The 13,072-nt window shown below is 40.3% G+C and overlaps 1 protein-coding gene across 1 annotated transcript in view; it reads right to left on the bottom strand.

Moving 5' to 3' along the window:
• Nucleotides 1-13,072, bottom strand: part of ARHGEF26 (Rho guanine nucleotide exchange factor 26) — a 148,176-nt gene that overhangs the window by 53,974 nt on the left and 81,130 nt on the right. The window contains exons 7-8 of the mRNA XM_024769139.1: nt 11,833-11,962; nt 8,181-8,255 (exon numbers count right to left, since the gene is read on the bottom strand). Of these exons, the coding sequence (XP_024624907.1) occupies nt 8,181-8,255; nt 11,833-11,962 (205 nt within the window). The remainder of the gene's footprint in view (nt 1-8,180; nt 8,256-11,832; nt 11,963-13,072) is intronic.

The raw sequence follows: 13,072 nt of genomic DNA, 5'->3' as shown, positions 1-13,072 counted from the left end.
TCTTGTACATGGTATGTGTCAGATGCTAGGGTTACAACATTTAAGAGGTACACAATCCCCATCCTCATAAAAGAAGGGCAGACACAATAATTACAGACTGAAATCCTAAAGGGGGGGAAAAAACAGGGGTTCCTCCCCTGAGGACCTCCCCTGAGAGGTCATTTGGGCTGACAGCTGAAGGAGAAAAGGGAGTTAGCACCCAAATCAATGGAGAGCGCTGGTCCAGGCAGAGTGAACCCCAGGAGCAAAGGGCTGACACTGGGAAAGTGCCGTGTGTCTGAGAAAGTAAAAGGTCCGGACACAGGAAAATGGCACAAGAGGAAACTAGAGGACCAGCCCAGGGTCAAGGCATGCAAGTTCTTCAGGTGTGTGGATTGTATTCTAAGTGCAAAGAGAAGCCACCAGCAGGCTTTCAGCAGAGGAGTGATAGGATGCAACATATGCTACGACCATATGTGCTTTCCACAGTGTACTTATTCAGTCCCCCACTGATGGACACTTGGATGTTTCCTAACAGATATTCTAGGCTTAAAGGGTATACCTGTCTTCAGTTCCAGCATATCTTTAGGTCTGAATGGTCTTAGTAGTTCACTGATGCAGGGACTGATGGCTGCACCTGATCAAAGCTAGGCGCAGAAAATATCCTGGCTGGGCTGGGGCAACTGTAATTAAAATATCCTATAAGGGGGACTTCCCTGGTGGTCCAATGGTTAGGACTTCACCTTCCAATGCAGGGGGTGCAGGTTCGATCCCAGGTCAGGGAGCTAAGATCCTACATGCCTCGTGGCAAAAAAGCAAAACATAAAACAGAAGCAATATTGTAACAAATTCAATAAAGGCTTTAAAAATGGTCCACAACCAAAAAATCTTAAAAAAAAAAAAAGTGACTTTAAAATAATATATATATCCTAAAAGGATTAAGACAGAACAAAATCCAATCAAGCAGCCGCTGCTCAGGGTATTTTTATGATTTCTCTTGAAGAATATATGTTCATAGTTCCCAAATCTGTGCTCCCAGACTTGGTCCGTTCCCTAAGCTCTACATCCAACTACCTGGACGGTATCTCTTCTCGGGTCCCCCAGAGCCATCTCAAACTCAGGATGGAACGACCAAACCTCAACACTACCTTCATCACCCCCTCCCCCGGCCCAGTGTTCTCTCTGTGATCAATCCCAGCATCATCCGCTTCCCCAAGCCAAAAAGCTGGGTCCTCACCACTCAGATGCCTCCGGCTCCTTTGTCCTCCACATCCAAACAGTTCATAAAGTCTCATTCATGTTGCCGTCCTGCTGTCCACTCATCCACCAGCCGCCCTGTCCCCGCACTCAGGCTCAAACTCCCTCTCCTTTGGATTACTGGCCTCCTAATTCTCTGCCATCACTTCTGCCCTACCCTTATGTGTCATCCAGAAAAACATTTTCAATCTTTCTAAGTTCAAATCTTTTTTTTTTGCGGTACGCGGGCCTCTCACTGTTGTGGCCTCTCCCGTTGTGGAGCACAGGCTCCGGACACGCAGGCTCAGCGGCCATGGCTCACGGGCCCAGCCGCTCCGCGGCATGTGGGATCTTCCCGGACGGGGGCACGAACCCGTGTCCCCTGCATCGGCAGGCGGACTCTCAACCACTGCGCCACCAGGAAAGCCCCTAAGTTCAAATCTAATCATGCAACTCCTCAGCTTGAAATCCTTAAAAGGCTCCTCGAAGCTTTCAGAATTAAGTCTTAGCAAGACCATGATCTGGCACCTACTTACTTGATCCCTAACTTCCTGTTTCTCTTATCTTGGGCCTCAGTCTTACCAAATCTCTGCTCAGAGCCGCACACCCTTCCACGTCCCTTTGCACTTTTGCACGTGTGTTTCCCTCTACCTGAACATTCTTCACCCCACTCTGTCCCACTGACTCCTTCTTATCTAGATTTATACCCCCCTATTTGTCTTTCAGGACTCATCTTGGGTATTACCTCTCTAAAAAGACTGGAGAGCAGAGATTGTGAAATTTCCATATTTGTTAGTTCAGTGCCCAGCCCAGTACCTAAGACACAAAGGAACGCTCAGCAAATGTTAATGTGTAAACTGCCTTCAGAGATCATTTATAAGCCACTTAAAAAAAGGGGGGGGGGGCAATTCCTTTTTAGTTATCCCACTTTAAAATGAAAGGGAAAATGGAAAATAAAGTTATAATCTTTATTTCCTAAACTTCCAAACATAGACTCCACCAGCCGCCACCTCCAAAGGCGTATTAAGAACAAAAAAGTTCCCCCAAAATATATCAAGCAATGGTATCATTAGTGGACTCTGATTAATGACTGTGTTGAAGGGACAAGCGCTAATTTGGATATAGTGTTTTTCTTAAAATCAGCCTCCACATATTAAAGCCGTGCCTTCCTTTAGCGTCTGTCAAAGCTTTATTAAATTTGGCTGAATTTTTTGTTTTAGGCCAAATTTATGTGGCAAAAAAAGAACTCAATCTCTCTAATGTAGAAATATAAATTGAAACAAAAATAAAATATTTTCAATCTATCAAATTCACAAAGATGAGAAGAATATTGGATGCTGGGGAGTGCAAAGTAAGATAGACACTTAGAAATACTTCTGGTTGTCATGGATACCTTTTCTTGAAGGCACTTGGGGGTCTTTAAATCATACCTACCTTTTTTTCCCCCAATAAACCCATTTCTGGAAACTTTTCAACAGAAATCATCAGAGGAGCACAATCATTTATGTAAGGCCATAGTCCATGCAGCACTATTTAGAAGAGTAAATGAAATGGGTACCACATGAATCCATGTGTAAGTGTACATTTACATCCACTGGAAGGACACGCCATAAAATGGCAATAGTCACTATCTTTGACAAGATTACTGATTACATTATTTTTAAAATGTTATCTCTGTAAACCTTAAATGCATTCTTTCAGAGCAGTACTTGGAGTGAAGGAAAAAAACCTTATTAATTCCTCCCTTCTGCTCTCCTCTCCCTTTACCATCAGTGACCATGGTTGAAAGTCTGATGTGTATGATTCTGGGTACTATTTCTATAAATTGATGACATACATATGTCATCAATTTAAACACATCAAAATAAACACATTTTATTACCTAGATGTCATTACACTATTTGTTCTGTTCTGCAACTTAATGTTCTTCACTTGACACAGCTTAGAGATCTTTTTATGTTAACAGATAGATATCTACCTCTTTTAAATAGCTGAAGCAGTAAGTTACAAGAAAAGATTCAAGAGAACTTGGCTCTTCTGCCACTATGAGAAAAGCTTATAACTTAATATTATCTCCAAATAGAAGTAGAAGTTTTATGAGGTGCACGTTAAAGCAGTTATTCTCTTTCCACAGGAGAGTAAATAAAAGAGAGCAGCAGGGACGATTTCATTGGCATAAGAAACCACGTCCTGAGCACCACTCCTTAGACACCAGACACGACTCTGCACCAGCTGAACTATCAGATTCCCTGGAAATTTCCCTCCCCCCGGCTCCGCCCCAGCATCTGAGCCGAAAGTCTGGAATAAATACACATTTCACTTGATAGAAACATCTTTCTTGTTTTTGAGTTGTTTGACTAAGTCAGTAAGTCTTTCCAAAGCCCCAATTCAGTAAGTTGTCACCGTCACGTCGGCCACATACAGGAACAATTTCACTGAAGTATTATTCACACTATGCAAAGAAATTTCATTAGCATTTTAATTACCAAAAAAGACATTACTCATTTTTTCCAAGAATGAATAACTATCTAGAGAGACTTGCCCAAGGGCCTTAGGTGGAGTCCGGTTCTAAAAACTTGGGCCTCATCATACAAAATTTCACTCTCTAAAATAAATACTGGGAACTCCCACTTTCTTTCATTTCCGATAAGGGAAGCAATTCTTATTGAAATTCTGCATTTTGATTTTGAACCATAAATGCTCTATGTACACAGTTTTTTTGTTAAAAATACTGACATTGTTTTCCCAGAATCTATAAAACCCCATCAGTAACCTGCACAAATGAAAAAGAAGATGAATCCCTAAGCTGGCTGTATTGATAACCTCAGTTCCCTACAACACTAGGAGATTGCGGGAAAAATCCTGATATTCAGGACTCCTACTCAAGAGAGAGAAACGCTGCCTTAGAAAAAACAATTCACTGGAACAGCACTTCTTCACAGAGGGTCCTTCATACAGTAAGTATCCAGGTAAGGCAGTTACATGACATTTTTGCCAGCCTTTCCTAAAAGAACCAGTGTCACATCAAGTGAACCAGAGACACCTGAAGGAATGTAGCAGTCTACTGTAACTGGGATGTAAAAGTCTCAAAAAAATTAAGGATCACTGCTCGTTCAATTCAATTACTATTACCCTCCTCCTTTCTCTTCTGTGTGAATTCTTTTCCAACTTCTCAGTAACAACCAAACAAAATCTGACACAATCTCTTTTATGGCCAAGGCTGGAACTTCTCTAAGTACAATAGCTTCTCCTAAAGACCCTCCCCCCCCCCCATAGGATTTGGGGTCCTGGAGGAGAGACCCATGGGCAGTAGGACCTTAGGTAATTTCATACCAATTTCTTCACTTAGTGTTTCCCAAAGTGGGATGTGCAGACCACTGATGGGGCAAGAGATGCATTCAAGTGGTTGACAGATTGCTATGGTTTGAATGTTCATATCCCCCCAAAATATGTGTTGAATTCTTAACCTCTGAAGACGATATTAGGTATTAGCAAGTGGGGACTTTGGGAGGTGCTTAGAAGTCATGAGGATACAGCCCTCACAAATGGGACTCCAGTAAGTCCCCTACATACAAACCTTCAAGTTTCGAACTTTCAAAGATGCAAACATGCATCTAGTCCCACATAGGAACCAGAACCTGTGCCACAAACGTCAGGTGTGAATGAAATTGCAGCTTGCCCTCCATCTCCTATTGCTGACAATCCTTCAGCTCTGCCATGTCCCGCCTCGTCTCCCTCCTCCAGTCAGTAACTCTTCTTGCCTGTTCACTCGATGCCAGCCCCTGGATGCCAGCTGTTGTACTGTGCTACCGTACTTTTCAAGGTACTGTACTGTGAGATTTAAAATGTTTTATTTTCTGTGTTCATTTGTTTTTTATGTATTATTTGTGTGAAAAGTATAATAAACCTATTACAGTACAGTATTGTGTTAGTTGGGTACCTAGGTTAACTTTGTTGGACTTACAAACAAATTGGCAAACAAATTGGACTTACAAGCGCGCTCTCCAAATTGAATTTGTTCGTATGTAGGGGACTTACAGTAGTGCTTTCTACAACAGGCCCCAGGGAGCTCCCTAGCTTCCTTCTGCCGTGTGAGGCTATAAGGAGAAGTCTGCAACCTGGCTAGAAGAGGGCCCCAACCCAACCACGCTGGCACCTTGATCTTGGACTTCCAGCCTCTAGAACTGTGAGAAATAAATTTCTATTGTGTATAAGCCATGCAGTCCACGGTATGTTGTTCTAGCAGCCAAAACAGACTAAGACACAGATAAACTTATTTTTAATATAAAAAAAATGGGCAGAAGACCCATATAGACATTTCTCCAAAGAAGACATACAGATGGCCAATAGGCACGTGAAAAGATGCTCAACATTTCTAATTATTAGAGAAATGCATATCAAAACCACAATGAGGTACCACCTCACACCAGTCAGAATGGCCATCATTCAAAAGTCTACAAATAACAAATGCTGGAGAGGGTGTGGAGAAAAGGGAACCCTCCTACACTGTCGGTGGGAATGTAATTGGTGCAGCCACTATGGAGAACAATATGGAGGTTCCTCAAAAAACTAAAAATATTTTGAGTTGCTATATGATTCAGCAATCCCACTCCTAGGCATATATCTGAACAGAACTCTAATTCAAAAAGGTACGTGCACCCCTATGCTCACAGCAGCACTATTCACAAAAGCCAAGACATGGAAACAGCCTAAATGTCCATCAACAGAAGAATGGATAAAGAAGATGTGGTACATGTATATAATGGAATATTACTCAGCCATGAAAAGAAATGAAATTGGGTCATTTGTAGAGATGTGGATGGACCTAGGGTCTGTCATACAGAGTGAAGTAAGTCAGAAAGAGGAAAATAAACATCGTATATGAATGCATGTATGTGGAATCTAGAATTTGGTACAGATGAACCTATTTGCAGGGCAGGCATAGAAACACAGATGTAGAGAAAGGACGTGTGGACACAGAGGAGGAAGAGGAAGGTGGGACGAATTGGGAGATTAGGTCTGACATAAATACAGTACCGTGTGTAAAATAGGTAGCTAGTAGGAACCTGCTGTATAGCACAGGGAGCTCAGCTCAGTGGTCTGTGATGACCTAGATGGGTGGGACTGGGGGGTCTAAGAGGGAGGGGATATGTGTATACATATTGCTGATTCACTTCATTATATATATAAAGAAACAACCAGCTCATAAAACCCATGGTTTTGTAGTTATTATTGGCAAGGAAAAGTAAAATAGAGTCAATTTAAAGTTGATTAAAACAAAAAGTGCTTCACAATAAAGTGGTAGAAAGATGCACCAAACTCAGAAGTAATGTGAGGCTTCGAGCTATTTCGGATGCTTCTGATGCGATCATGAGCTTTGCTCCCCTGGGCCGTATCCTCACTGATTCCCATAACTTCCATTGCTTTCTCGCAGCTAAATATTCCTGTTAGCATTTAAACATACCCACATTTCTCTAATCTTTTAAACAAAAAAAGACCCTCCCTCACTTCCCTTTCAACTACAGCTCTCTTTTTGTCTTTTTACCCTCAGCCTGATTGTTGAAACAGCTACACTAGCTGGCTGCATGTTCCCACCTCCCACTCAGCCCTCAACATACTCCAATCTGGCTTCCACACCCACCTCTCCAAGGACACAACCCACCTGATGATAAATAAACCCAGTGAACGCATCAATCATTATCCCACTTTGTCTTTCAGGAGCACCCAATGGGGCTGACCTTCCTTCCACCATATTACATGCAATTTGCCAGACCACTGATTAAGTTTTCCTCCTTCTTTGGTACATTCTGTTTTGTTTTTCAAGTCTCCTCTGTTGGTTCCTTTCCCCTAAACAAGATGAAGTCCGGTGCTCTTCACAGTTGTACTTCGGACTCACCAACTACTCTTCTTTTTATACATACTCCTTGGTACTTGCATCCATTCTCCCAGCTTCAAAAATCATCCCTAAGCTGATGATTCACAAATCCATATCTCCAATTCAAGTCTCTCCACTGAGCTCCTGACTTGGATGTTCTATAGGAATCTCAGTTCCGACACATTCTAAATGGAACTCATCAGCTTCTCCCTATGTTCCTACTGTAGAGATAAACAAGAGCATCCATCTGGTTGCACAAGCCAGAGACTATTTTCCTTGATTTCTGTCCGCAAATATGCCCACCCAAACACTCTCCATGCCTACCTCCCCTATGCTGTAGGTTTGCTTCTCTCCATCCTACTATCACATCAGTACAGGCCCCTATCATCTGTAGCCTCATCAACTACAAAGGCCTCATCACTGGAGCTCATCCCCACCATCACCTTCACAGCACATGAATTTACAGCTTCCACAGCATCCTAGGATAAGATCCACAATTCCCTAACATGGTTCCTCAGTGTTCTCTCTCCTGAACTGGGCTCTCATCACATGAAGAACATTCTAGTTCTCCAAATTCTATAAACACGTTCCTGTCTTTGGGAACATGTTTATAGAATGTGGAGAATTCAACAGTACTCTTGCGTCAGCCTTCAGGTTCAACATTACTATGTTCTTCCCTCTTATGTCACTCATCATCCTTTACTGTAATTCTTATTTAATGTCTGCCTTCCCCTTTACACAGCACATTCCACAAGGGCAGTAACCACCGATGTCTTATTCATCCCCATATTTTCAGGGGCTGGCATTGTCCCTGGCACTGTAGTGGATACTCAGTAAATACTTATCGAATTCAGACACCAAAAGAAAATGAGATATCTAAAGGCCCTTAAGACAAGACTGTCTGAAACAGTAAAAATACCAGTTTCATTTGAGTACAGCAAACATTGCTTTGTTTTTCGACTACCCAAAGAATGGTGTGCAAATGGCTATGAGAATCTACCAGTTTTCAGCATCAAACTCAGACATGTTCTCTTCAGAGAGATCTGAATGGGTGATCCCATTACTGTGTAATGAGCCTCTCAACACTTACCTTGCTTACTTCCTTTAAGGCCCTTTTGCAGACTTCATACTTTGAAGAGTCCTTAGGTGTCTTTTGACAGATAGTCTGCAATCAAGTAAAAGAAGAACAAAATCAACTGATTTATTTTACCAAGTAAAACAAAACCAACGTCCAGTCATAGAGTCTTACTTGTAGCAAACTTAACAATGCTGAACACAATACTATGGATGAGTCTGAAGATGACATTAAAATCCGAGTACAAAACTAGGAGATAGTCTTTAAAAGCACAGGATCCATGTTAATCCAGAGGATAGTTAAATAAGAGGATAGACTTGAACCTGGTTTCAAATTCCAGATCTGCTCCTGACTAGCTACATGACCTTGGGCAAGTCACCTACCCTGACTCTATAAACCTCAGTTTCCTCATCTGTAAAACTGGGATAATGCAATTACATCACAAGGTTGTTATAAAAGTTAAATGATAATGCATGTAAAGTTTTTTATGAATACCTGGCATACAGTAGGCTCTCAATGAATGACAAAATTAATGATCACCATCATCATTATTATTAGAGCTTATTATATTTACAGATGATATAATGTGAATGAAACGATCAAAAAAACGGCTGCTGGATTTTCCCTTGATATGTTTGCACTGCTATTTTTGCGATGGTAAAATCGAGTTCAAAGAAGGTCAACTGAAGGTATACTGAATTATGTAAAACTTTTGAAACTATACCCATTCAAAGCCAACAGAACTATTTCAACTGTTAAAAATGTTCACCTCAATTAACAAGCTTAACTAAATCTCCAAATGAAGTAACATTGAAGAGACCATGTTTTAGGTACATTTAAATTCTGCCCAGGTGGCCAGGTTCTCATACATGGGAAACAGACTAGGGCAACAGGCATCCAGCAGAGGTGGAAGACACTAGGAACTAGGAAACCACTGGTACCTTAAATGCAGACGAACACCAAGTCTATAAATCCAGAAGTCAGGATTGTTACATGTGATATGTGAGAAGCGTAGAGTGTACCATCGATGGATTTATATTAATGGTTCTCAAAACTTTTTGACTATGACCCACTGCAAGAAATACTTTTACACTGCAACCAGTAGACATGCACACAAAAATGAAACAAGTTTTTTATGAAATAATATTTAACTACATTATGAACGATGTATATATCATATACCACATGTTCTAGTCTATATTCATTTTTTAAAAACGCTGCTCATGATTCAAAAATCGATTTCATGACCCACTAATGGGTACAAAAACAGTTTGAAAAATACTAGTCTTTGTCTCTGGGAGCAGGCATGCTGAGTCCATAGTTTCTTTCCACACTTCAGTTATTTTAGGTAAAATTTTGCACACTGAATTTTCTAGGGAGAATGACTACAGCTTCACTCACAATCTCAAAACGGTCTCTGACCCCAAAAAGTTTAGAGCCTACTGGGCAATCATGGCATAAACCTCCAACATGGTATCTACAACATGTATATTAGATTTTGTGAGTCCCAATCTATCTAAGCAATTTCCTCAGAATCACAAAGGGAGAGAATATTAAAAAAGGCTGAGATCACAGAATATACAGAATCTAAGGAAACTCGGCTAAAAGGCGTTTTCAGAAGAAGAAAAAGAAACAATCCTGAAAATTCATAACATTACTAGAAATGTTACATTTAGAAAACAACCATGTCTTGTTAAAAAATAGTAAAGTTTGAAAATTAGTATTTTCCTATATGTGTCAAAGTTTCATTATTTCTATAAAAGTCTTATTAGGCACAGGAAATAAACCTTTTTAGAGCCAAAATTTAGTTTCGATAACCTGATTTCATTTTATTCTTAGACATGATAAATACTGATTTTTTAAAAATCAGAGCTAGATTCACAAAACTGCAAGTTTCCCAATATTTACAAGGAGAGAAGTTCATAAATCACAGGGAACGGACAAGGAAGGGTGTAAAGGGAGTAGACTGAGGTGGCCTTGGAGAGCAGCAGGTGCTGTGAATCCTGAAATGACAGCTGAGCCTTGCCCTCACCGTGCAGCAGAGCCAGCAAAGCGAGCGTGATCACACGCTTTCACTCGTTTCTAAACTTCAGTGCTTCTTCAGAATAGCTCTTGGAATTTATAATGGAATTGAGAAAATGGAATTTATTTTGTAATCTTACTCGACTGTAATTTTTTGCTTTATTTTTACCCTGTATTTTGACTTGTAAAACCAAGTATGTCAAAACTGACATTATATTAACATTATCCATTGTAAAGTAGAACTATGCCAAAATATTTTAATTTGATCAAAAAGATACTCTTTGAGCTACCATATGATCCAGCAATCCCACTCCTGGGCATATATCCAGAAAAGACAAAAACTCTTAATTCAAAAAGATCCATGCATCCCAATATTCATAGCAGCACTATTTACAATAGCCAAGACATGGAAGCAACCCAAATGCCCATCAGCAGACGACTGGTTTAAGAAGATGTGATACATAAAATGGAATATTACTCAGCCACAAAAAAGGATGAAATAATGCCATTTGCAGCAACATGAATGGACCTAGAGATTATCATACTAAGTGAAGTCTGACAGAGAAAGATAAATATTACATGATATCACATATGTGGAATCTAAAAAATAATACAAATGAATCTATATACAAAACAAAGGACTCACAGACACAGAAAACAAACGTATAGTTACCAAAGGGGAAAGGAAGGCAGGAGAGGGATAAATTAGGAGTTGGGATTAACAGATACATACTACTATATATTAAATAGATAAGCAACAAGGAGTTACTGTAAAACACAGTATGTATCTTACAATAACCTATAATGGAAAATAATCTGAAAAAATATATATGTATAAAGCTGAATCACTTTGCTGTACACCTGAAACTAACACAATATTGTAAATCAACTATACTTCAATTAAAAAAAAAAAGAGAGACTCTTTGCCCCTCTAGCTGGATGAGAGTCATGTCGGGCCACCCCGTTCTCTCACGGATGCCCCTGCAGGTACAGCCCAGCCAGTGTGCAGCCTCCTGAGCTACCGTCTGGCTGTCCTCCCAGCTGTGTTTCCGACCTGGCAGTCTCAACTCTTCTCCCAGCCACTATTCAAAATCACATACTTGTTTTCTTCATGAATGTTTCCTAAGATAAGACGGATGCCTGGACTTTCCTCACTCATTCTGAGCAATGCAAAATAGGGCAGGTTCATGCCCTGTGATTCTGTAGAGGACCTCCTTCCTGTGCGAAATGGAAGCACCTCATCATCTTGGAATGTGACAGGGAAGGGATCTTAGTGGTCAACCAGAGGAAACTGAGGCCCAAAGAGATTAAGTGACTTGCCCAAGGTCACAGGCCTAGTGGATCAGCCGGAAAAGGAATCCGGGACTCCTGACTACAAGAAGTCAATATTCTTCCCATTTCAAAAAATGTTAAGAAAATGAGGGATAATCTAACTTCTTCAGAGTGACCCCACAAGCCTAAATTGAAGATAATTTCCAAAGATATTAGACACAGGTGGGACTTTCCAACTGAACAGCACCTTCTCACTTAATTGGGGCATTTTACAGAAGGGATATAATTTAAGTGGGGTAAGAATAATTTTCTTAATTGGACTTGCAGCAGCACAGCTAGCCACAGAGGAAAGAGACACCAGATCACATCTTACATCCATCAGCAGGGGAAGGCGGGTCACCCTCTGCATGGGGAGAATGAGAAAAGAGATCATGGGTAAGTTCCTACAGTCTTCGTGGGACTCGATTCGGGACAAAACTTCCTTAAAAGATGGGTTGGTGGCTCTAAGGAAAAACAAAGAAAGACAAAACTTCAAAATACTTCCTCTTCAAGTTAAGAAGTAAAAATGTATAATAAAATATTGTGATACATTCATATATTATCAATGATTTTTAAATATAGAAACAACAAACACATAATTACATAGAGAGACATGCACGGCTTATCTGCCTTTTACAGTCAAGACTGAATATAAGATATAAATTTAAGGTAACAATATGAACAGTAAGATGAAAATGTATGGGCTAGAAATTTTTAAAAGTAGAAAGTAAACTAATGAAGAAGCAATGGTATCATAATGGTGAATGTACACATTATAAATTAGTATACACACTAGAACTCATATCTGATAATCTATAAACATTCCATTTAAAAGATAACACATGTTTTAAGCAGCTTCTCTAGCCCGAGATAATAATCTGAGAGAGAAATGTCAGACTGGATTTACTTACTAGGAGGCTTTTGGACTTTTTCAAAGCTTCTAAGACAGAAAACCTTCTGATCATGCCAGCCAGAATATTCCTCCTCTCCCAGTGACGTTAGAACAGTGTTAATACTGCCAGAACATTTTTACAGAATTTAGCAAGATACGTCGACATAAAGGATCTCATGTGGAACCACCCTATAACTTTCAGGGAAGGCCAAGAGGGGATTCCAGGAAGAATGGAGCCTCAGAAAGGTCCCCAACTTGCCAAATAAAAGATCTAGTATTCAGTAAAGATAGAAGTCAAACCGAGGTCTTCTGACTTTCAGTGGGTCCCTGATACTGTATCTCTCACTCTGTCACCTCACTTCACCCCAAAGGGAGCTCTGAGGAGTTCCAGGGTGACTTGTGAGGAGGGCGGGTGGGGTGGGGGGAGGCCAAGAAGCAGGGTAGTGGCAATTGTAACCTTTTTTAAAAAAATACACTTTGAAACTTGGATGGCTGGCTTCAAGGCTGCTAGAAATAAATTAGGAAATACCTAGAAGAACAACGTAAAAGAAAGAACACAGAAAGGTTTTAATCTCATTTTCTTAAATTGAGGAGTTTCAGGTTTCCTGCTAGTTTTGAAAAGATTTTTAGGAAGTTAAAAAAAAAAACAAATTCTAAAGCAGTTGAATATTTAAATTACTTA

Source organism: Neophocaena asiaeorientalis, unplaced genomic scaffold (genome assembly GCF_003031525.2).
Source record: "Neophocaena asiaeorientalis asiaeorientalis breed wild unplaced genomic scaffold, Neophocaena_asiaeorientalis_V1.1 scaffold118, whole genome shotgun sequence".
Taxonomy (NCBI): domain Eukaryota; kingdom Metazoa; phylum Chordata; class Mammalia; order Artiodactyla; family Phocoenidae; genus Neophocaena; species Neophocaena asiaeorientalis.
The sequence above is the reverse complement of the archived record's forward strand: the minus strand, read 5'-3'. Positions and strand labels throughout refer to the sequence as shown.